Source organism: Giraffa tippelskirchi, chromosome 11, assembly GCF_054371585.1.
Source record: "Giraffa tippelskirchi isolate mGirTip1 chromosome 11, T2T-mGirTip1v1.2.pri, whole genome shotgun sequence".
Taxonomy (NCBI): domain Eukaryota; kingdom Metazoa; phylum Chordata; class Mammalia; order Artiodactyla; family Giraffidae; genus Giraffa; species Giraffa tippelskirchi.
This window is the reverse complement of record NC_137285.1, coordinates 90,644,180-90,668,016: the sequence shown is the minus strand read 5'-3', so window position 1 is coordinate 90,668,016 and position 23,837 is coordinate 90,644,180. Positions and strand designations below refer to the sequence as shown.

Below are 23,837 nucleotides of genomic sequence, written 5' to 3'. Positions count from 1 at the left end.
AACTCCTTCATTCATTTATTCCATCACAAACACAAACACTTGCGTTGTCCCATGTTTATCATATCATCTATGCCTTATTTAGATTATGTATAAATATTATATGTAGTGTGTTTACATATATATGAAGTGTATATTGATGTACGTTTAAAATTTTTCCAGTTTAGACTTCCCCACTTCTTTTCTCTCATGAGGTTTTCAATCAACTTTGATGTTGCTTCATTTCTATGATCTCGTCCCTCTCGAAAGTACAAACTACATCCTGTAGGAGTCTCTTGCCTTTGTCTTTTCTACCTAGGAATTTTTTGTTGTCATCTATTTTTATTTTTCTTGACTCTTTTTTGGCATTTGGAGACATGATTGCCCCATGGAAGACTTACTAGTACTGGGTAGTATAAGAAAGATGAACAAAAAAGAAAATATAAAAATGTGTCCATTGGCTTCACCTCACCATGGGTTTTCAGATGGCCTTTCTTGTTCCTGGACACTTTCTGTGCTTGATGTCCTTCTTGGGTGGAGGAGTAACTCTTCATAAATCATGAATAACAATGGATCCTGTTGGCTACGGATTTTTTTTTTTTTCATTTTTTTATGTGCTTCCTTTGTTATCATTTTTTAAATTTTATTTATTTTTTATTGAAGGATAATTGCTTTACAGAATTTTGTTGTTTTCTGTCAAACCTCAACATGAATCAGCCATAGGTATACATATATCCCCTCCCTTTTGAAACTCCCTCCCATCTCCCTCCCCATCCCACCCCTCTAGGTTGATACAGAGCCCCTGTTTGAGTTTCCTGAGCCAGACAACAAATTCCCATTGGCTATCTATTTTACATATGCTAATGTAAGTTTCTGTGTTACTCTTTCCATATATCTCACCCTCTCCTCCCCTCTCCCCATGTCCATAAGTCTATTCTCTGTCTGTTTCTCCATTGCTGCTCTGTAAATAAATTCTTCAGTACCATTTTTCTAGATTCCATATATATGTGTTAGAATATGGTATTTATCTTTCTCTTTGATGCTGATTTTATTTGTTTACAACCTTCTGGAGTCATTGGACAGGCATTGGACATAAAATATCAATTTTATTATTGCTCCATGAATAATGCTAATAAAAAGGATAATGTCACACATCTTTTTTTGGCAGAGGGGGGAGGGACAATGGAACCCCAACAACATATTTCAACAGTTGAGCAAGAAAATTTGATAGAATGGTTCCCCTTGTCTCCTACAAAGGCCCATCTTTTTCTCAGTCTCCTTGACTCCCAAGAAGGACTGTGTAAATATGCTCAGTGAGGCTGTGTTTACCTTGTTCGGTGTTCAGTCAGCCTGGTCGACCAAATGCCACACAGCAGGCCAGGCAAGGGTTCACCATGCCTGAGAATTAGGCGATGTTTCTCCAGGATTTGGTAGTTGTTGTGCATGTGGGATCTTAATACAAACTTTCTAAGTGAAGTAAAGAATATTGAAATGTGACAAGTCAGCCCTTCACTAGTAGTAGAAGCTTCCCAAAGAATAAATTTGCCCATCAGAACTTTCTGTGATAGTGCAACAATATTGTTGGTGACTGAAACATGATTTCATACAAGAGAACCACTTCAGAATTTTTTAAGCTATTTTTTTTAACACATGAAATTATACATGATACAAAATACTTGTCTTACAAATTGAAATCTTTACAGTTATGGGTACAGTTACAGTAATGCAAGTAATATTAGTGCATTCACTTAGAACAGAGTTGTCTGTCTTCAGTGGGCTTAACACAAAGCCAAGAATGAATTATTTGCTTAAATTACTTTCTAGTCTTTGAATTAAAAAAAAAAGGAAAAATTACTTCTACCTCAAGGATAATGTGTCAGAATGATAAGCAATGCCAACAATTAAGTAGTCTGGTATTTTTATAAAAGGGAGATTGTATTCTCATAGCTTTTAAGTTGCAAATCCTGAAGTTTTGGCTGCAAATGTCTATCAAATCGTCATTATCTCAGCTTACATCATCTTTGGTAATAGGCTGCCAACAAACAGAAACTATAGACTACACCATTTTTTTTTTTCCAAAGAATCCTGTATTTTAATGAATAGCTGAATAAATAGACATTAATTATGAAATTCACATTAAGATAGAAGAAAATCCAAACATTCTGATTGCTTTATCTCTTAAATTTGATATCTACTACAAAAACATACTATTTATGTTAGGGTAAAAATAAGCTGAATTACAGGAGTGTAACTGAGACGTGCTGGCAGATATATATACAGTAATATGGAGGAGCCATAAAACAAAAGTGTTCATATGTACATAATTCTTCCTCACTGTTTTGCCTGGAGAAACATTGTTTTATAAAAATGGGAAAACACACGGTAGACCACATGCAACAAGGACCAATACACTGTGTGCAGCAGAAAAATCAAACCAGACACAAGAACTATGGGTTTAAAAAAGGATTTGGGAGCAGGGGAAAAAAAAAAGGAAAGAGTTGAAACCTGGAATGCTTTCTTATTGAGGTTTCAGAATATAAATTTGTCTAACAAGCCTCTTGATAGTTTTCAAAAGTTCCCACTTGATCATCTAGGGTGAAGTGTAAGAGCTAAAAATAAACCATCATATTATACAAAACTTTGTATATTAGCATACAAAAGGTAACAATTTACTTTTTGTATAAAATATAACCTTTTGATAGTATATTTATTTCACATATGTATAAATATAACCCAAAGAATATGCTTTAAGTATTTCTACCAAAATATTCTTTACAAAAGTTTACAAAACAAGCAATTTATTTATATTTACAACCTAGCACAGAAAAGATTCTGGGCCAGTGATGTTGGTATTGTGTAAAAGAAAGAGAGTGCTTCTAGACATTTTAAAGACCACAAGAGGGCTTTGCAGAACTTTCAAAATGTGTTCTTTCTAGAACAAGTATTTAAAGAGTTATTAAATGATTTCAGTTAAATATCTTTTTATAATTGAATATGTGAGTGTATAACTAAACAGGCTAAAGATAACCTGTGTTCCTCTGTAATGAGGAAAATGATAGTAATATTTTGCATACATCCCAAATCAGCATACATCTTCCCCATTTTACAGCTGATCTGTTTCAATTCAGCAGGAACTCTTTCTTTGATACAGTGCTCTGCCCTGAGGGAGAAAACCTGGATATGAAGGTCCCATCTAGCATGTGGCAATGATTCATCACATCAGGGACAACAGAATGAGCAGACTGCTACTGACAGATCACATTCTACTTAGTTGTTCACCCAAATAATGTGTCTAAATAAGGCCAGATTGGGTTTTTTTTTGTCTCAATTACACTTTCCTTCAAACCCTATGAAACAGATATGTACCCACCATCCCTGGTTCTGACCTTTTGCTTCTTACCTTCAACCAAAACATGACACTTTATAATTTCAGTTTTGGTCTCCAAACTTCCTTTTCTTACAAATCAGTCACTGACCATCAAAATAAGCAGAGAGGGTCAGGTTCAGTTTCACTCAGTGTGGAAACTAACCAGCAGGCATCATCGACAATCAGCAACACCTCAGGTTGTTTGTGGTCAATACATCTCCTTTAAAGCAATGCCCAATGGAGTGTTTTCTCTTTTAAATAGTGAAATCTGATGCAGGCTGGTGTGCACTAATATTTCAGTATGATTAGGACAGACCATACTTGAAGCTGAAGATTCAGAAACTGGACTTGGAAACTGGTTGTGGAAAAAAGTTGACCAGTTCTGTGTTCCTGTTCATCACTAGACATAGCATCTTGCTGAGGTACAGGATCGGTGGGAAAACTGAAAAAGTGAGGGATGAGTCTGGGGAAGAAATTCTAGAGTCCACTGGATATTCTCTATGTTCTCCAGTTTTCCTTTACTTAGGGCACTGGTTACTCCAAACAAATCTCTAACATTTCAACCTACCCTGGAAGTTTTAGGAAACCTAAATGAAAAGATGGAGTGGAGAGATTAAACCACACATACATCTATCTGTTGGAGCAGATTAAGGAATTTGTTGCTTGTTGCTTGGAACTAGTGCCTCTGCATGACATGGGGTTTAAACAAGCTACAAGTTCTATTACTTTTCTTTCAGGGAGAAAAGGAGCTTGGGAAGCCTATTTTATACAATTAATTGTACATCAACATCACCATTCTGCTTGGATAAACTGGATACTGTGTCCTGGGGTTTAGACAGGGAAAGGTGATCCCAATGTTTTACTTCCAGGTTTGAGATTTAAAACAAGCATTTGGACCAAAACGTTCACCACTACAGTTACTTTCTGCCTTCCATTTTTAAGCCAAGGTATCTTCCTAGAGTCCAACTAAAATCAACAGTTTGGCCTTTCCAGAGTCCTTGTAAAATACTGCCTTCTAGTGCTTGGAGTTTGTGAACTGTCTCCCTCCTCTCCTCTAGGAGTTGTTCCCCAAGATTTCATCAAGATTGATGTCTTTCATCCAGTCATCATTACCAGGCTCTGTCTTCAATAAAGAATCAATGAAATCAGCATCACTGTTTAGGGCAGGGCCCATGTTATCAGTCTGCTGGTTGAGAAAGTCAAAAGCTAAGTCGCTCCCATGGTCAGTTCCTTGAAATGCCCTGGAACTTTGGTTGGGTGAAGGAAAACTGCCGGCTGCCAGAGAGGGTGGCTGGCTGACTGTCCTCGACTGACTCAGCCCTGTCCCTGCCTGGTTCATAGTCGGCAAAATCTGTGTGCTTAGCTGATTTGGTCTGAGATTCAGACTTCGGAGTGGACCCATGTTTTGTCCATTTAGTGACTGGCTCATTTGGTTCATGGGTCTCATTTGCACTGCTGGTGTTAACTGATTAGAAGGAGCCACTGCTCTCTGGGAAAACTGCTGGCTACCTACCGCCTGTTGCAATGACTGGTTTGGAGCATAGGCTGTAGTCGTGCCGGTGGAGAAGCGCACTCCTGCTGACTTCAGCGCCTCCTGTTGTTTGGCTGTTGCTTCTTGAGAGGCCCAGTTTTGCGCTGCCGTGTTGGACGTGATCATTACATTCGACGTTCTCTGTGCTGGCATGCTGGCCATACTGTGGGTCAAAGTTGGTCTTAATTGTTGCGAATTGCCAACAGATCCAGCTCCAAAAGCGGCCACGTTATTATTATTATTATTACTGGGCCCTAAAGTGGGTGGCCGAGGCATCAGAGGGTTGTTTTGATTGGCTATCAGTTGGTTTGGGTTTCTTGGTTGGGTCAGTTGATTCATTCCTGAAGTGACGCTGTATGTGCCAGATTGACTGCAGGGTAGGTTCCCGTATATCCCTATGTTCTGAACAGCTGTGGGTAAGGACGGCATTCGTGTCCCATGAGAAGTAGACATGAGGCTGGAATTTGGAGTTAAGATGGTGTGTGTTGAAACTGGGTTTGTCAAAGCCTGGTTGGAGTTTAAACTCACTGTTGATGAGCCACCTAAGAAAAAGAAGATAATTATGTTAGTTCATAACAGCAGGTTATCTCCTCTCTTACAGCAGTTGACAATAGCTTATCAGCTCTGAGACTGCCTTTGGGTGTAAGAACAAAGTAAGAGAAATAATCATCACAGTATATTACATAAAAGGAATAAGACAGCTTTTTGAGGGAAGTATCACCCTAAGTTATCCCTTGGTCAAGAGTTCACACATTATAGAAAAAAGACTGAAATAGAATGGTTCTGTTTTTTAGGCTTTATTCTCCTGGAATCACTGAGGAATGATAGTCAATCTTCCGTTTTGAATTACCTTTACTCTGTTTCAAGACCAACGACTACAACTTTGACTTCCCAGCTGTCATGAAATCCATGCTACTGGTTGCCCCAGGGTCCAAATTAGAACATGTGGATGTATCTTATACATGGCTACTAGATTGATGGTCCAAATCTATAGCCTTGAAAATCATGTCCAGTTTTCATCTTTGTCATCCCCACTCAAGGATTTGCCACAAAATGGGTAAATTCCCAACTTGTCAAACATTTGGAATTTTGGAACATCCCTGCTCCAGTGATTATTTCCGTACAGAGAGTACTCTGCTCTAGGAGGTAGAGTTATCATTGCATTGTTATCCACACACCATGAGCTACTTTCACTCATGCCATTTCCTTCTCACATGATGCCCTTCTTACTTCACCAAGCCCTATCTTTTCTTCAAAGGCTCAGGCCAAGGTCCAAGCACCTTCATTTAGCTTTCCCTGATATTCCAGCCTCCTCTCTCAAGCAGCATTTGCTCTTTCAAGTTTTACTTGGCATTTAGTTTCTGTGCTGGGAAATCCATGGAGCTGCAGTTGAGGCTACATCGAAGCCTGTAAATAAGTGACTGAATGTTCAATCACAGCCTGTAGGGAGGCTCCACCTATCAGATAGTGATTAATCAATACACTGAAATCTTCCTGGCTTGGGGAGGTTAAAATCATCATAGGAAGACATTGTGAGTGGTAAAAATGGAATGCCAGAAAGGTAAATAAAAGTGCCTGCTAGATAATAAGTTCCAGGAGAGAAAGAATTTTTGCCTGTTTTGTTCACTGTCTTCTCAAACTGTAGTGGATGGTGCAAAGTAAGTATTCAATTGATAATTACTGAATGAATGAATGAGAGATTAAAACAAAGTTGTTACCTGGAGAAAAACACTCTCCCTGCAGAGGGGCAGGGAAGCCCAGAGAATCAGAGATACTGAGAAACAGATAATTAGACACACATGAAAATCAGAATGGCAGTGTGTGAAAAGAGAAGGGCTGCAATTATAACCCTAGGCTCTCCCCTGCTGCTTGAGGACAGCTAGCATGGTACACACCTTGAAAGACAGAAGTCTTTGCTGTTTGTTTAAAAATATGTGCTACTAGACTACATTCCTCTTGGAGCAGGAGCAGTCTCTTGTGTCTCCTTGTATCTCCAGGTTTAGCGCAGGGCCCTGACTGTGTTTGCAGGGCACTGCTTAATGAAGAGGGATCAGAGTCAGGAGATACCTGGACAATAACTCAGAGTTCACAGGCTGCTAATGACATTAAGTAACATCATCTTGGTATCTGGAGGTTTCATGAAAAGGAATTTCCATCATAGAAATGCTATGGAAAACAATTTAGAGGCTTTAAAAATCATTCCCTGTAGGTGTCCCCTATTCTAACAATATGCTCTGAAAAGGTTTGTGAGTAGAGCTGTGTTTTTTTATCTTTTCCAAAACATTTATTGTTAGGGTCACTTAAGTAGCAAACATCTGCAGTGACATTAGCATAGAATCAATTTTGAAAAAAATTCAACTTAATTCAATTTTCCAAAGGCAATAGCCTGTAAGACCAAAGTCTAGAATGGTAATGGTTATAGAGTAAACACTTTGAATTAAGAGGACATCTTTCAAAAGTTGACATATTTGGTTGGTGTTATTAAGTTCTTTTTTTTTTCTTTTCAAAATTTGTACCCTTTATTTAGGTTACTTTACACTTTTAAAAATTATTCATTTATTTATCATTCAAAGTATTTTTTAAACTGGAGAATAATTGTTTTACAGTGTGTGCACACACACATTATTTATTAATTATTTATCATTCAAAGTATTTTTTAAATTGGAGTTTAGGTGCTTTGGAGAAGGAAATGGCAACCCACTCCAGTATTCTTGCCTAGAGAATCCTGTGGACAGAGGAGCCTGGTGGGCTGCTGTCCATAGGGTTGCACAGAGTCGGACACCACTGAAGTCACTTAGCATGCATGCATGCATTAGAGACGGAAATGGCAACCCACTCCAGTGTTCTTGTCTGGAGAATCCCAGGGATGGGGGAGCCTGGTGGGCTGCCGTCTATGGGGTCGCACAGAGTCGGACATGACTGAAGCATTAGCAGCAGCAGAGGCATAGGTGCTTTACAATGTTATCTTAGTTTCTGCTGTACAACATGAGTCAGCTATATGTATACATATATCCCCTCCTTCTTAAGTCTCCCTCCCACTCCCCCATCCTACGCCTCTAGAGAGCTATATTTTTAAATGATCAGGAAAGAGAGAATTTCCATAAAGATCGCAAAATATTAATCACAGTTAATATTTAGAAGCTCCTAATATGTGGTAGAAATTGTTCTAGGTGCTTTTCATACATCATTTTTAAGATTAACATCTAGCCGAAGTGATTATTATTGTCCTGAGATTGAAATAAAGAATGATAAAAGAGTTTGTGTTGTGCTTGATGTTTATTTCATTCTTAGAAGACATGGGAAATACAGCACTCTAGGACAGTGATTCTTACCCATCTGAGAGTTAGCTGCTAGATGCTAAGGATGCCTCCCTTACAAAATGCCTATATACACTGTGGAAGAGACTTACAGGTCTAAATAACCAACCTCCATGTCTTCATTAGAAACACAGCCTTCATTTTGCAGCAATGTGCCCAGCTGAAAAACCACAATTTACCAAACTTCTTTGCTGATAGGGTGGGGGTGGGGGAATCCATGTGAGTAAATTCTGGCTAAAGGCAGAAGTTACTAGTTGAGTATCCCAAAACCCCTAATTTAAAAAGGGAATCTGATTCATTTGGAAGGCCATTTCACCTTTTCCCTTCTTTCATCTTTCTACCTGGAATGTGGATACGAAGCTGGGTGATGTGGTGGCCACCAGGCAACCCTTACAAGGGAAGCTACACACTCAAGAAGGCGGGATAGAAAAACAAAGAAGCCTGGATCCCTGATGACACGATAGAGCCACCAACCAGCCTCTCCCTGCTCTCCCTGAGAATCTTATATGGATGGGAAAAGAAAAGCCCAAACGTTCACTTTGTATTTGACATAGTATTTCAAAGCGCGCTTAGCTTACCCCAAGCCCACTGGTGGGCTAAGCAGGCTATGGTATAAGCAGCCATGCTCCGAATAAAACCCATCTTGTCATTCAACCTCCTTGAAGACAGACTCAAACAGAGAATCCTGTTTTTGCCCCGAGGCAAAGCAATCTTAGAGAATGTAATACATATATCCCACTCCTGATTTCAGTGGAAAGAGGCAATCTGGTGCATTTGAAAGAGTTTAAATAAACTAGAACAATATATTGATTACTATACTTAACAGGATCAGAAAATAGTAATGAACAGAAATATTCACAGCCCCTCCTTCTTTACAGCATCTCCCTTACAGTTTCCTGGACAGATGAAGACAACAGGTAAAGCGGAGAGAATGTGGGACACTCAAGGACAAGCTTAATTTACATGAGAATGTCCAGAGAGTTCTGGACAGAAAAGACTGGAATAGATGCTGAGTAGGAGAAAGCAGGGGCCACACAGGCCAGGTTTGAGAGAGATTTTTTTAGAGTTCAGAGAGTGGAAGGAGAGAGATTTTAGGGGTAGCGTCTGTCATCTATGTTACATTGAGAGATCTGTTAAGAAGTTTTGCTTTATATATACATAAGTGTTAGTCGCTCAGTTGCACCTGACTCTTTGTGACCCCATGAACTGCAGCCCACCAGGCTCCTCTGTCCATGAGATTTTCCAGGCAAGGATACTGGAGTGGGTTGCCATTTCCTTCTCCAGGGGATCTTCCCAACCCAGGGATTGAACCTGGGTCTCCTGCACTGCAGGCAGATTCTTTACCAACTGAGCTACAAGGGAAGCCTCAACTGAAAGTTGCTCAGTCATGTCCGACTATTTGCGACTGTACAGCCCATGGAATTCTCCAGGCCAGAATACTGGAGTGGGTAGCCTTTCCCTTCTCCAGGGGACCTTTCCAACCCAGGAATTGAACTGGGGTCTCCCATGTTGCAGGCAGATTCTTTACCAACTGAGCTATCAGGGAAGCCCCTATATATACACATACATAGCTTTATATATACATATATATATACATATATATATATATATATTTGGCTGCACTAAATCTTAGTTTCAGTATGCAAACTCCTCATTGAGATATGTGGGATTTTAATTCCCTGACCAGGGATCAAACCTGGACCCCAGGCATTGGGAGCTAGGGGCCTTAACCACTGGACCACCACGGAAGTCCCTTGCTTTATACTTTACATGTAATCCACCTTTGGTATTTTTGAGAGACTTTCTAAAGACATAATTTTCTTTTCAATTATTTTTTGGTAATAGGGCTATTTGTCTTAGGGAGATGAGCCCAAAGTGGAGACAGAATGATGGGACTCCATGCAAATTACAAATGGGACCGTGAGGGTAAAACGTCTGCTTATCTTACAATGTCTGGGTCAAAATATGCTGTTGGGAGAAGAATAGTTGAACCTAGCATTTAGAAAATATTTATGCTTTTTAGACTCTCAGAGGTAATCCTGAGAGCAGTGAAAACCGTGAACGAGGAACAAAAATAAGTTAGAAAAACTGATGCTTGGACTAAAAAATAGTCATTTGGTCCTGATTGAAAGTTAAATGGGAGCTAGAGAAGGAGTCTTAGAAAGATGTTACAATTAAATATGAAACGAGGAAAGGAGGGAATACTAACAACTGAACGGTTTTCTTCTTTTCACAGTTAGGATTTTTATTAATTTTTAAGAACACTTACCAGAATACTGAGCAGTTGGTTGCATGTTGCCCACATTTCTTCTTTGGTCTTTATAATCTGGGGGTGGCCTTGTCAAATGTCTGTTTATCTGATCTTGTGGAGCAATTTTCTCCTAGAAAACACAAATGAAAATATAATAAACTACATTGTTAGTTTCTCACTTGTAAAAATGTAGAGATTGTTATTCAAAAGGGTAAGAATATTATTATTCAAAAGGTAACAAATTCTGAATAAACACTGTTACTCTAAAGGTAAGAACAATTTTGCGGTCATAGTTAAGAATCATGGATCCTAGTTGGTTTTTTGTTTTTTTTTTCATGTTTTCAAGTCAGTGGCGAATCATGGGCTCTATTTAGAGACTGATCTTTTAGATTTCAATTTCCTTCATAAAAGTTTAGTTTCTACCTCTCATTAACATTCAGCATGTGTTTTGAGTCTAGTAACTACTCTCATTTTCTTTACTTTGCAATTAGCTTTCAGAGAGGACAAATTTTCTGTGACTTCAGAGGTGGGTATTTCTAGTTTTGTTTTGTGGCATACCTGATATACTTTGGTACCTATATATGTACTTCTGGCCCCACCATGTGTGGAAGGTGTAGGAATAAGACTGTCACATAAAATGCAGGACACTCAGGTATTCTGTGTTTTTATTTGCTAAATTTGGCAACCTGAGAGATAGGAGGAGATAACCTATCAGATAACTGACATAGGCATTCTGTTCATATTATCTCATTTTCCCCTTCATAAGGTTGATCATTCCTACTTAATAGATAAGGAATGGAAGTGTTAGGTAGGAAGTTAGGCCTGAGAGGTGGCCAGGCCGAAAAGGATGCAAGCTGATCTCTAAATCCCACCCCAGACACGCCCCAATGCGGCGCTGGAGAACTCACAGATAGGCTACAAAATAACCAGAGAACGGGTCCAACTCCTGCGCATGCGCCCTAGGCAGCCAATAGATACAAACTAACCACTGGGGCTTCTCCAACTCCAGTGCATGGCCATTGATGCAAAGTTGTGTCCTCGAGTGACCTTAGGCAGCCGGGAGCCTATTAAGGGTTCATAAATAGTCTATATACTCCCTGGTATAATGCTCCCCTGGTGGCTCAGACGGTAAAGCGTCTGCCTATAATGCGGGAGACCCAGGTTCAATCCCTGGGTCGTGAAGATCTCCTGGAGAAGGAAATGGCAACCCACTCCAGTATTCTTGCCTAGAAAATCCCATGGACGGAGGAGCCTGGGAGGCTACCGTCCACGGGGTCGCAAAGAGCTGGACACGACTGAGCGACTTCACTTCTTCTTCTAGAAATAGTCTATACACACACGCATCTGATTATAACAAGCTGATTTATGGAAAAGACAACCTGTTGCTAAGTAACTTGCAACTGTCAATCAAAACTGTCAGCCCACGCCCACCTAAATGAACAGGTAAAAGCCGTGTCTTCAACAACCTCCCCCACCCCGCCCCCACCTCAACATTCTGGTGCCAGTACCTCTCTTGGCTTGGCCCACCTCTCTCTTGAGGTTCTCTTTCTGTTCTTTCTGCTCTTGCTATTCTTCCTTCAATAAACTTGTTTCGGCCATGGGCCTCAGCTTCTTCTTTGTGTCTTTACCAAGTCCCACCGAGGAAGGGTCCTCTTCGACCTCCCCAAATCCCTGAACAGAAGCTTCCTTAGGTTGAGTAGCTTGTCCAAGATCACACAGTAGCAGAACTGAAACCTGATCCTGAGTCAAAAACTTAGGCTTTCTGATCACATGATACAAGCTGCTACTTCGTTTCTCTGCACCCCCTTCTGAGAGTCCAGACATTTTCCAGATTCCCTTCTTTTCTCCTTTCTGGTATCAGCCACCTTTAGATCTTTACAGTAGGTGAATTTGGAGGTGAACAGATGAAACAGGGGCATTCTTTTTATATGAGGCCAAGTGTTAGTTGCTCAGTCGTGCCTGAATCTTTGTGACCCCACGGACTGCAGCCCCCCCAGTCTCCTCTGTCCATGGAATTGTCCTGGCAAGAATACTAGAGTGGGTTGCCATTCCCTTCTCCAGGGGACCTTCCCAACCCAGGGATTGAACCCAGGTCTCCCGAGTTGCAGGCACATTCTTTATCCGCTGAGCCACCTGGGAAGGTCCATATGAGGCCAAAGAACACCACACATGTAACAGGGACGAACAAACCGAACTCCATATTAGATCTGCTCCTTTTCCCTTTAACCTTTGTGCTCTGTTGGCTGTGCTTAGTCATGCGGGCTCTGCACCTTCTGTATAAAAGAATGTTGCCTAGAGCCTGAAATATACGAGATTTCCCATGCTCAGGGCTCTGATCTTTAAGAGTCCATTCATATAGAGATAAAAGATTGCAGAACAGAGAATAACATCTGTCTTGTTAGAGGTTTTCAGGAACATTGTCACCTGACCTAGCTGGGCAGTTGCAAAAACAAAGAATTCTGACACCAAGAAGTTTGCGATAACTGAGCACTCCCTCCCTCATCTTGCCTTTAGAAGTGTTTTGCTGAAACCCTTCTGGGGTTGTGGAGTTTGGGGGCATGAGCCGTCTGTCTCCTTGGCCCTGTAATAAATGCTTCTCTGCTCTAAGCTCTGACATTTTGTGTTGCTTGGACTCACTGTGTGTCAGGCACATGGATTTGTGTTCAGTAACAGGAACACACCTGTTGGGTTTACCATTCATTGGAGGGAGGACGAAAACACATCTTGAGGGATGACACAGTGTCTCAGCAGAACTGAGAATATTACAGGATTTGGGCTTTGATTGGGTGACTTAGGGTGGGTCTAAGGAAGCAAGGATTTGTTCTAGGTTGTAAGCTATCAGAAAGTGAGGTTGATTCTATCACTGAGTAAAGAATTATTTGTCATGCATTCAGCAAAAGATGGGAAATTTTCGTATTTTGTGAGTTGCAGAGTGACCTTGTTTGTGTCTGTTTGTAGACAAAATTATGAAGTGGCCTTCTTTTGTCTCATTTTATCATAGTCTCAGAGCAATATTGTCTGAGCTTCGTATTCTGTAAAATTGTTTAAGTCCAACAGAAAACAAAATAGCCTGGCTGTGAGTTTCATATCAGTTCTGGACATCAGGAAATGCTTTTGTCTTTCTCAGTATGGATCAGAGAGTTTTTAGAATGTTTCACTGCAACTTTACATGAAGCTCAAAGAAACTCAAATTTTCGAAGATAAAAATAATTGACATAGGTTCAGTTCAGTTCAGTTCAGTTGCTCAGTCGTGTCCGACTCTTTGTGACCCCATGGACTGTAGCACGCCAGGCCTCCCTGTCCATCACCAACTCCTGGAGCTTGCTCAGACTCATGTCCCATCGAGTTGGTGATGCCATCCAACCATCTCATCCTCTGTCATCCCCTTCTCTTCCCGCCTTCAATCTTTCCCAGCATCAGGGTCTTTTCAAATGAGTCAGTTCTTCACATAAGGTGGCCAAAGTATTGGAGTTTCAGCTTCAATATCAATCCTTCCAATGAATATTCAGGACTGATTTCCTTTAGGATGGACTGGCTGGATTTCCTTGCAGTCCAGGGGACTCTCAAGAGTCTTCTCCAACACCACAGTTCAAAAGCATCCTTCGATGCTCAGCCTTCTTTATGATCCACTCTCACATCCATACATGACTACTGGAAAAACCACAGCTTTGACTAGATGGACCTTTGTTGACAAAGTAATGTCTCTGCTTTATAATCTGCTGGCTAGGATGGTTAAAGCTTTTCTTCCAAGGAGCAAGCATCTTTTAATTTCATGGCTGCAGTCACCATCTGCAGTGATTTTGGAACCCAAGAAAATAAAGTCTGTCACTGTTTCCATTGTTTCCCCATCTATTTGCCATGAAGTGATGGGACCAAATGCCATGATCTTAGTTGTTTGAATGCTGTTTTAAGCCAGCCTTTTCACTCTCCTCTTTCACTTTCATCAAGAGGCTCTTTAGTTCCTCTTCGCTTTCTGCCATAAGGGTGGTATCATCTGCATATCTGAGGTTATTGATATTTTTCCCGGCAATCTTGATTCCAGCTTGTGCTTCTTCCAGCCCAGCATTTCTCATGATGTACTCTGCATATAAGTTGAATAAGCAGGGTGACAATGTACAGCCTTGAAGTACTCCTTTCTCAATTTGGAACCAGTCTGTTGTTCCATGTCCAGTTCAAACTGTTGTTTCTTGACCTGCATAAAGGTTTCTCTTTATGAATTTCCATCTCTTTAAGAATTTCCACAGTTTGTTGTGATCCACACAGTCAAAGGCTTTGGTGTAATCAATAAAGCAGAAGTAGATGTTTTTCTGGAACTCTCTTGCTTTTTCCACGATCCAACAGATGTTGGCAATTTGATGTCTGGTTCCTCGGCCTTTTCTAAATCTAGCTTGAACATCTGGAAGTTCTCGGTTCACATACTGTTGAAGCCTGACTTGGAGAATTTTGAGCATTACTTTGCTAGCGTGTGAGATGAGTGCAATTGTGTGGTAGTTTGAACATCCTTTGGCATTGCCTTTCTTTGGGATTGGAATGAAAACTGACCTTTTCCAGTCCTGTGGCCACTGCTGAGTTTTCCAAATTTGCTGGCATATTGAGTGCAGCACTTTCACAGCATCATCTTTTAGGATTTGAAATAGCTCAACTGGAATTCCATCACCTCCACTAGCTTTGTTTGTAGTGGTGCTTCCTGAGGTCCCCTTGACTTCACATTCCAGGATGTCTGGCTCTAGGTGAGTGATCACACTATCATGGTTATCTGGGTCATGAAGATCTTTTTTGTACAATTCTTCTGTGTATTCTTGCCACTTTTCTTAATATCTTCTGCTGTTGTTAGGTCCATACCATTTCTGTCCTTTATTGAGCCCATCTTTGCATGAAATGTTCCTTTGGTATCTCTAATTTTCTTGAAGAAATCTCTTGTCTTTCCTATTCTATTGTTTTCCTCTATTTCTTTGCACTGATCACTGAGGAAGGCTTTCTTATCTCTCCTTGCTATTCTTTGGAACTCTACATTCAAATTGGTATATCTTTCCTTTTCTCCTTTACCTTTAGCTTCTCTTTTCTTCTCAGCTATTTGTAAGGCCTCCTCAAGCAACCATTTTGCCTTTTTGCATTTCTTTTTCTTGGGGATGATCTTGATCCCTGCTTCCTGTACAATGTCACAAACCTCTATCAATAGCTCTTCAGGCACTCTGTCTATCAGATCTAATCCCTTGAATCTATTTGTCACTTCCACTGTATAATAGTAAGGGATTTGATTTAGGTCATACCTGAATGGCCTAGGGGTTTTCCCTACTTTCCTTAATTTAAGGCTGAATTTTGCAGTAAAGAGTTTATGATCAGAGCCATAGTCAGCTCCTGGTCTTGTTTTTGCTGACTGTATAGAGTTTCTCCATCTTTGGTGGCAAAGAATGTAATCAGTCTGATTTCAGTATTCATCATCTGGTGATGTCCATGTGTAGAGTCGTCTCGTGATGTTGGAAGAGGGTGTTTGCTGTGACTGGGGTGTTCTCTTGGCAAAACTCAGTTAGCCTTTGCCCTGTGTCATTTTCGTACTCCAAGGCCAAACTTGCCTGTTACTCCAATTATCTCTTGACTTCCTAGTTTTGCATTCCAATCACCTATGATCAAAAGGACACTTTTTTTGGTGTAGTTCTAGAAGATCTTGTAGGTCCTCATAGAACCATTCAGCTTCAGCTTCTTTGGCATTATTGGTTGGGGCAAAACCTTGGATTACTGTGGTATTGAATGGTTTGCCTTGGAAACGAACAGAAATCATTCTGTTGTTTTTGCGACTGCATCCAAGTACTGCATTTCAGACTCTTGTTGACTATGATGGCTACTCCGTTTCTTCTAAGGAATTCTTGCTCATAGTAGTAGATACAATATAGTTACAGAAAAATCAATAAATAGAAAAGAAAACTTTGTAACAGATGGGTAAATTAGATGGAAGTCAAATGTGGGCTACCTAATTTAGAACCCACTTAAACCATGTATGTCTCAGTTTCCCATCAAATTCCAAACCTTCTAAGTTGAATAAATCAACTATAAAGGGAAAAAAAGTGGCTTTAAAACAACAACAAACCAAATTCAAATTCTTGTTTCTAAGGAGAAAGACTTGAAAGGCTCAGAGGGAATTTGGGGCATCAAGTAATTCATATAAAACACAATTTTGATGAGCTAAGTGTAAATGAATCAGAAACATATGGATTACATTTCTTTTAAACATGGGTTTACAAATTAAGGGAAAAAGTGGTTGATGAAACTCTTTCTGATTTTGCCCAAACCCTAAATGTTCAAGAAACAGCTTTAGATGTTCCATGAACCCAAATGTGGCAATATTCAACCATTCCTGCTGTAAACTATTGTGCAAGCTGACAGTTTTGATTTTTATGCCAAGCATGGGATTTTCTGAAGTCTTCTCTTTTTCAGAGGCATCCATCCTATTTTCTTATGTAATTAGGTGTTTTTGTTCAAGAAAACAGAATTCTTGCACACACACCTGTGATAATTAGGCCCTTGGTTCTCCATTAAGGACTAGATTTCAAATCTGGATTTATTTTCGCATATATTCAACCTACTTATTGATGCCTTATTCTCCTGAGGGGTTACTTAGGTTGTTCAAAGAGTAACATACGTATCTCTGGAACCTGAGTTTCTTAAAGTACTTGTTCACAAATGAGTTAGAGTTCATGACCTTGAATATGGGCTGTGATAGAACTGCCACCTTGTCACTTTATGACGCTCCCTTTGTGGTGAAGAGCAGCAAAGACAAGACTCCAGCACTGAATGAAGCCTGCCCCATTCGCACAAGAAGGACATCCCTATTCTAAGCAAGTGTAAACCCACAGGCCATCCCTGTGGATTATTTCTGTGCAATGTGATATTTAACTTCACAACTAGTATCTCATATTCTGTTATCTTAGACCCAAAAAGCTTATATAGAGATCATCTTCTGTGGCCCATATCTGCCTTGCTTCAGTTTTGCCATCTCAAAATGCAAAATGTGGATAATTCTAGGACCTCCCTCAAGCTCCCCTTGGAAGGATTAATCCTTTTAATTCTGTAAAAACTCAGCATGGTGCCTGGCACATAGTAGGTACACAGAACACGTTGGTAATTCTGATGCCTGTTGTTAACAAGTTCTACTCATCTCTCTCATCTTCTCTTCAATGGTGGGAGAATAATAGAGAATGAGGATAATACACTTTTATGAGAAAAATGTCTCAATTTAGGAGCCTATGTAGCCTCGCCAACTGACTGCAAATGACTACAAAGCATATGCTAATGTAAAGTGGCATCAAAGACTGTTTCTTCCTGGATATGCTAAAAAGCACAGGCACCCTCAATGGTGGCCAAACAAAAAGAAATGTGAATGGCTTATAAAAATCACAAAAACAGCAGCCTCATTCCTATTCATCTCCCATAGTTTATGCCCCTGCCCTTTGCACCTGTCCCAGTGGTGACTCAACTGGGCTCCATGGGAGTTAGGATGGGGCCAGGACAAGACCCTCAGGGGACATCTCCTTGCCTTTTAATGCGAGCTGAAAATCCAGAAATTCAGCCTCTGCCTGTTACAAGTCAACAAATCAGTAGTGTTGATGGGAATGATGAACGTGTTCCCAGGGAGCCAATCTTAGATTATCTGTTTTTCTCTTCTACTGCCCTTGTTTCCAAGCTGTATTGTTTATGAAGATCATCACAAGGGAGGGAGGCGGTAGGGAGAATGGAGTTTTCAAAACTATGATTTATGGTATAAATTAGTTGTGTCATTTACCCATCCGGTCAGTGGTTCCCCTATACCTTAGGGCAGCATTCAAGTTCACCTGTAAGTTTATTTCTCACTATTCCTTATTTGAGTCAAATAAATTTATTTCTCACTATTTCTTCTCACATGCTCTGGACTCTAAAATTAATTCCATTTTGTCATGTCTTAAAAAAATAAAGGTTATAATTTATACTTTTCACTATAAATTAAATATTTCATAACAGAGTCTCAAACTAACCAACATATACACACATCAGGCTATACCTTTTGGTCTGCGGCCACCCTCCTCCTGGAATGGTGGCCACTTTATCCATCAGGGTACTATAGTGCTTCAAAGTCAAAGTCTAATTTTATCTATTCTGAAAGACTCTCCTCAGTCTCCCCAGGCTGGGTTTTATTTTTCCCTCCATTACATTATCACTCTCTATGTTTATACCTTTTGTTGTTGTTGTTATTTAGTCGCTAAATCACGTCCAACTCTTTTGTGACCCCACAGACTGTAGACTGTAGCCCGCCAGGCTCCTCTGTCCATGGAATTCTCCAGGCAAGAATGCTGGAGTGGATAGCCATTACCTTCTCCAGGGGATCCTCCCGACCCAGGGATCAAATCCGTAACTCCTGCATTGTAGGCAGCTTCTTTACCGTCTGAACAATCAGGGAAGCCCCCGAGAAAACCAACTCTTTGGGACCCCATGGACTGTAGCCCACCAGGCTCCTCTGCTCATGGGATTTCCCAGGCAAGAATACTGGAGTGGGTTGCCATTTCCTTCTCCAGGGAATCATCCCAACCCAGGGATCAAACCTATGTCTCTCTTATTGGCAGGCAGAATCTTTACCACTGAGCCACCTGAGGAGCCCTTTATACCTCTATTATAATGCAAATCAAATTTGAATCAAGTACTTATTTGTTGCTAAGTTACTTCAGTCCTGTCTGACTCTTTGCGACTCTGTGGACTGTAGCCTGCCAGGCTCCTCTCTCCCTGGGATTGCAGGCAAGACTACTAGAGCGGGTTGCCATGCCCTCCTCCAGGGGATCTTCCTGACCCAGGGACTGAACCCAAATCTCTTATGTCTCCTGCACTGGCAGGCAGGTTCTTTACCACTAGTGCTACTTGGGAAGTGCTTACTATACTGCAAATCAAGTCTGAATCAAGTAAGTGTTTAAAATGCTTTGAAGTCCTCTCCATTGCTTTTCAGACAATACAAATTCCAATTTGCAAATGCCTCTGGTCTCTGATCGCTGGCCTGCCAACCTTTCATTCCCTATCTGTGTATACACGACCTCCCTCAGCAAGCCTAATATGTTGTATACTTTGTTGTCCCTGAGTCTTTGAATATGCTGGTTCTTCTGGTTGGACACTCCCCTGTTCTTCCTTCCATCTCCTTCTTCACCTGCAGATCTTCGATAGCTATAACTTCCTCTCTGAAACCATTTCTGGTAGTTCCCACATCACAGTATTTAATCATATAGATCACAATTGCTGATTTGACACCCCCAGAAGGCTCTAAGCTCCTTACAAACAAAGACAGGGTTGTCTTGTTTAAGGCTGTAGTCCTGTTGTGAATTAGTAAATATTTACTGAATGAATTATAGCCCTTATTACACCTGGGTTTCTGCTCACTGCAAAGCTCCTTGAGAATAAATTTATCTTTATTTTCTGTGTACCTTAGCTCTATCAACCTGGAGATGGTTAATTTTCCTCTTCTTTAATTTGGCCAAACAGTTTGAAGGGAATGAAGAGAATCTGGAGAAAGGGCTTTGGTCTTAGGAGGCAGGAAGGGTTTGGATCAGTTGTTGAATGTATGAGTTTGAGAATACAGAAGGGACGAGCAGATACTTGGGTAATAGGTGGGGGAGAACGACCTTGCTTTTAAGGTAAGTCTCCTTAAATGTGGTGAAAGGGGGAAATACACTTTCAGTTGCCTTAAAAAAAAAAAAAATCTATTCTGAGATGCTTTATTTTGGAAGCCAAATTTTAAGTTTTGGAACTCCACACTGGCTTTTAAAGCTGCTTTGAAAACTCTTTTATCTCTAAAATCAGTTTGGATTTGAGTTGATTAAAGTTTTGTCCCTATTTTCTGCCCCTCGGCGCTGTGGAACAACACTGGTTTCTTTTTCCTGATTCCAAGGCCCATGTGGTGGTTCTGAACATTCCTGGGCTGGGCAGGGCTAATCAGCCCAGGTGCTGTGGATTCCAACTGTCGAGCACCTGGTAAATCAAGTTTGTTTTTTTTTTTTCCCCTGTAGCACTTTATGTATGGAATGAATCTCTCTTACAGTCAAGACACCTTGGTTGCCATGCCATAGAGGGACACAGATACAAGGGCAACAAGTAGAAATGGAAACTGATGAATTCCCTCTGTTGGGCCAACAGGTATGCACAGCAGGAATTAGGAGAACATTTTACCGCATCAGCCAGCATCTGCTGCTGGAGGAGAAGCTGCTGTTTCTGCTCCATGATCTGCCTCTGTAGAGTCTGTTTCTTTCCCATCAATTGCTGATTCAACAGTGATTGCTGGGAGTTCATGTAACCACTTCCAGTGTTTGGATTCGAGCAGGGGCTGGGACTTGGACTGGGGCCCGCGTTCTGGCCTACCACAGAGTGTTGATCCTGAAAAAGAGAAAGGGAGTGGGGCGGGCTACTGTGAATTAAAAGAAGGAAAAAAGTCACGCCGAGATCATAAGCTTAGATTCCAAACATTTTTCAGCTTGTTAAGATCAAACAAGGTTAATGGGTTGGAGATCAGAGAATCGCTTTTTAAATGTAGGAGAAATAATTGCATGTCACAGCAACCAAAGCAGCTGGGTTAATGACATTAGGGAACTGGAAAAGCTCTCATATGACTCTGATGGTGGAACCTCCACATTCCAGAAGGTGTTTATGGAACCTCAAAGAAAATTATCGTAAAAACATATGGCAAACCTCTCAGTTGCTCAGGAACAAACACTCATAAAGTAACAAGTTCTTCCTATTCCCTAAAGTTAGCCCATATCATGGCTGATCCTGCAATAAAAATCATTTCAATTCATGTATTTAAATGTTGAATAACCATTTTGGACAGAAGGGGCCTGCTGCTGCTGCTAAGTCGCTTCAGTCATGTCCGACTCTGTGTGACCCCATAGACCGCAGCCCACCAGGCTCCCCCGTACCTGGGATTCTCCAGGCAAGAACACTGGAGTGAGTTGCCATTTCCTTCTCCAATGCATGAAAGTGAAAAGTGAAAGTGAAGTCGCTCAGTTGTGTCCAACTCTTAGCGACCCCATGGACTGCAGCCTACTGGGCTCCTCCGTCCACGGGATTTTCCAGGCAAGAGTACTGGAGTGGGGTGCCATCGCCTTCTCTGAGAAGGGGCCTAGCTTTCTGTGATAAGGAGGACCTGTGAGTTTCTATTTCACAAACACTGAAACTTGTTAAGGATTTCACCTTTCAGGGGTTTGTTTCCCTGGTGGCTCAGATGGTAAAGAATCTGCCTGCCATGCAGGAGACCCAGGTTCAATCCCTGGGTTGGGAAGATCCTCTGGCAACCCATTCCAGTATTCATGCCTGGAGAATTTCATGGACAGAGGAACCTGGAGGGTTAGTGTCCAGATTTGTTAATTTTCCTCACTGATCTATAAGACAGGAATTGCAGCACATTAAATTAAAAGAACACCACTGACAAATAGAAGCTATTGATCAAACACTCACAGTTGCATATTAAATAGTATTGGTGAACTGCCATTCTGATTTGAGGTATCTATCAATCTTTCGGCATTGACAGGTCAGCACGTGGCAGCGCACAAAGCTAAACCCATCCAGAGGTTTTACTAATTCCCAATGGTGTGTGTGTATAGGATTGAGCTGTACACTGTTGGGGTTACTAGAAAACATAGTCCTCATTTTGGAGAATTTACCAGGAAGAAATGACATGTTTACACATCCAATACAAGAAAATATAAACTCAAGTTTTAGATAAATGATACAAGTACTAAATCAAAGGGTCTGCCTTGCTTCAGAAACACTGAGGCTGCAGACAGATGTCTACTCAGGTGAGTCTAATGCTCATGGGTCCAGAGAATGCTCTTTGAGAAACACTAGATATATGGGAGCAATAAAATCCAACTTTCATTCCCCCATGGACTGTGTGAGGTTACAAGAGATTAAAAAGATAAAGCAGCTCCCATGATGTCTGATGAGTAGTAAGCAGTAGGTACTCCCTGTGTGGACTTGCCTTCTCTTTCTTTAGTTATCTGTTGAGCTTAAAAAAAAAAAAAAGCCACCAGTCCAAAGCCTGGGTATGTGGTCTTGCTTTAGTAATCTCTGGGGATACAGAGTTCACCAACTGCCTCAAAGGCAAAGGGATACAAAATAATTCTAAAATGACCATGCACTAAGGTTTGTTACAGGCCAGTCACTGTGCTTATGGGGCTTCCCAAGTGGCTCAGTAGAAAAGAATCTGCCTGCCAATGCACGAGACCTAGGTTCAATCCCTGGGTTGGGAAGATCCCCTGGAGAAGGAAATGGCAACCCACTCCAGTATTCTGGCCTGGGAAATCCCATAGACAGAGGAGCCTGAGGGGCTGCAGTCCATGGGGTCACACATGAGCACGATATACACTGTGCTTAATCGCTTAGGTGATTTATTTCAATTCATCCTCCTCACAGAACAGTGAGCAAGGACTAGTATTCTCATCCCAATTTTGCAGGTGAGAAATCTGCCTCTGAGAGGTCACTTAGCTTGAAGTAGCTGAGGAATATTAAGTCAAGCCTGTCTGACTCCAGAAATCCAGCTCTCAATCACTATACTGTCTCTTAGTTGAGACAGGAAGAGATAGAGCTTTATACTCTGGGCTAAGCCATCTGTCTGTGCAGCAAACGTTGTGCTGAGCATTCCTTTCAGGGGTAACTCTCAATCAGGCACCTGGAAAGGGCATATTTTGGGGAGAAAGGCAGAGCTGGGGGGACTGGAAGCAGGTGGTCCTCCTCACCAGTTCATGAAAAATAATTAGAATCAGCTCTGAGGTAGGAAAGCTATGACAAACCTAGACAGCATATTAAAAAATGGAGACATCACTTTGCCAACAAAGGTCTGTATAGTCAAAGCGATCGTCTTTCCAGTAGTCATGTATGGACGCAAGAGTTGGAACATAAAGAAGGCTGAGTACCAAAGAACTGATGCTTTCAAATTGTGGTGCTGGAGAAAACTCTTGAGAGTCCTTTGGACAGCAAGGAGATCAAACTAGTCAATCCTAAAGGAAATCAACCTTGACTATTCACTGGAAAGACTGACGCTGAAGCTGAAGCTCCAATACTTTGGCCACCTGATGTGAAGAGCCGACTCACTGGAAAAGACCCTGATGCTGGGAAAGATTGAGGGCAGGAGGAGAAGAGGGAAACAAAGGATGAGATGGTTGGGTGGCATCACCGACTCAATGGACAAGTATATGAGCAAATTCCAGGAGATGGTGAAGAACAGAGAAGCCTGGGATGCTACAGTCCACGGGTCGCAAAGAGTCAGACATGACTGAGCGACTAGACAACAACTGAGGTAGGAACATCCTCGGAGCAGCTTAAAGGAACGGAACTCTTCCTAACACATCTGTGCCCAACGTTCAGTCAGAGCGCTCAGCCTTAAATCTATTATGA

General features: G+C 41.1%; 1 protein-coding gene across 2 annotated transcripts in view; it reads right to left on the bottom strand.

Moving 5' to 3' along the window:
- Positions 1–2,040: 2,040 nt before the first annotated feature.
- The window catches only part of MAML2 (mastermind like transcriptional coactivator 2), a 404,047-nt gene continuing 382,250 nt past the window's right edge, over positions 2,041–23,837 (bottom strand). For both annotated transcript variants that reach the window (XM_081545396.1, XM_081545397.1), the window contains exons 3-5: positions 20,619–20,822; positions 10,461–10,572; positions 2,041–5,416 (exon numbers count right to left, since the gene is read on the bottom strand). In XM_081545396.1, the coding sequence (XP_081401522.1) occupies positions 4,398–5,416; positions 10,461–10,572; positions 20,619–20,822 (1,335 nt within the window). In that variant the 3' untranslated portion in view covers positions 2,041–4,397. The remainder of the gene's footprint in view (positions 5,417–10,460; positions 10,573–20,618; positions 20,823–23,837) is intronic.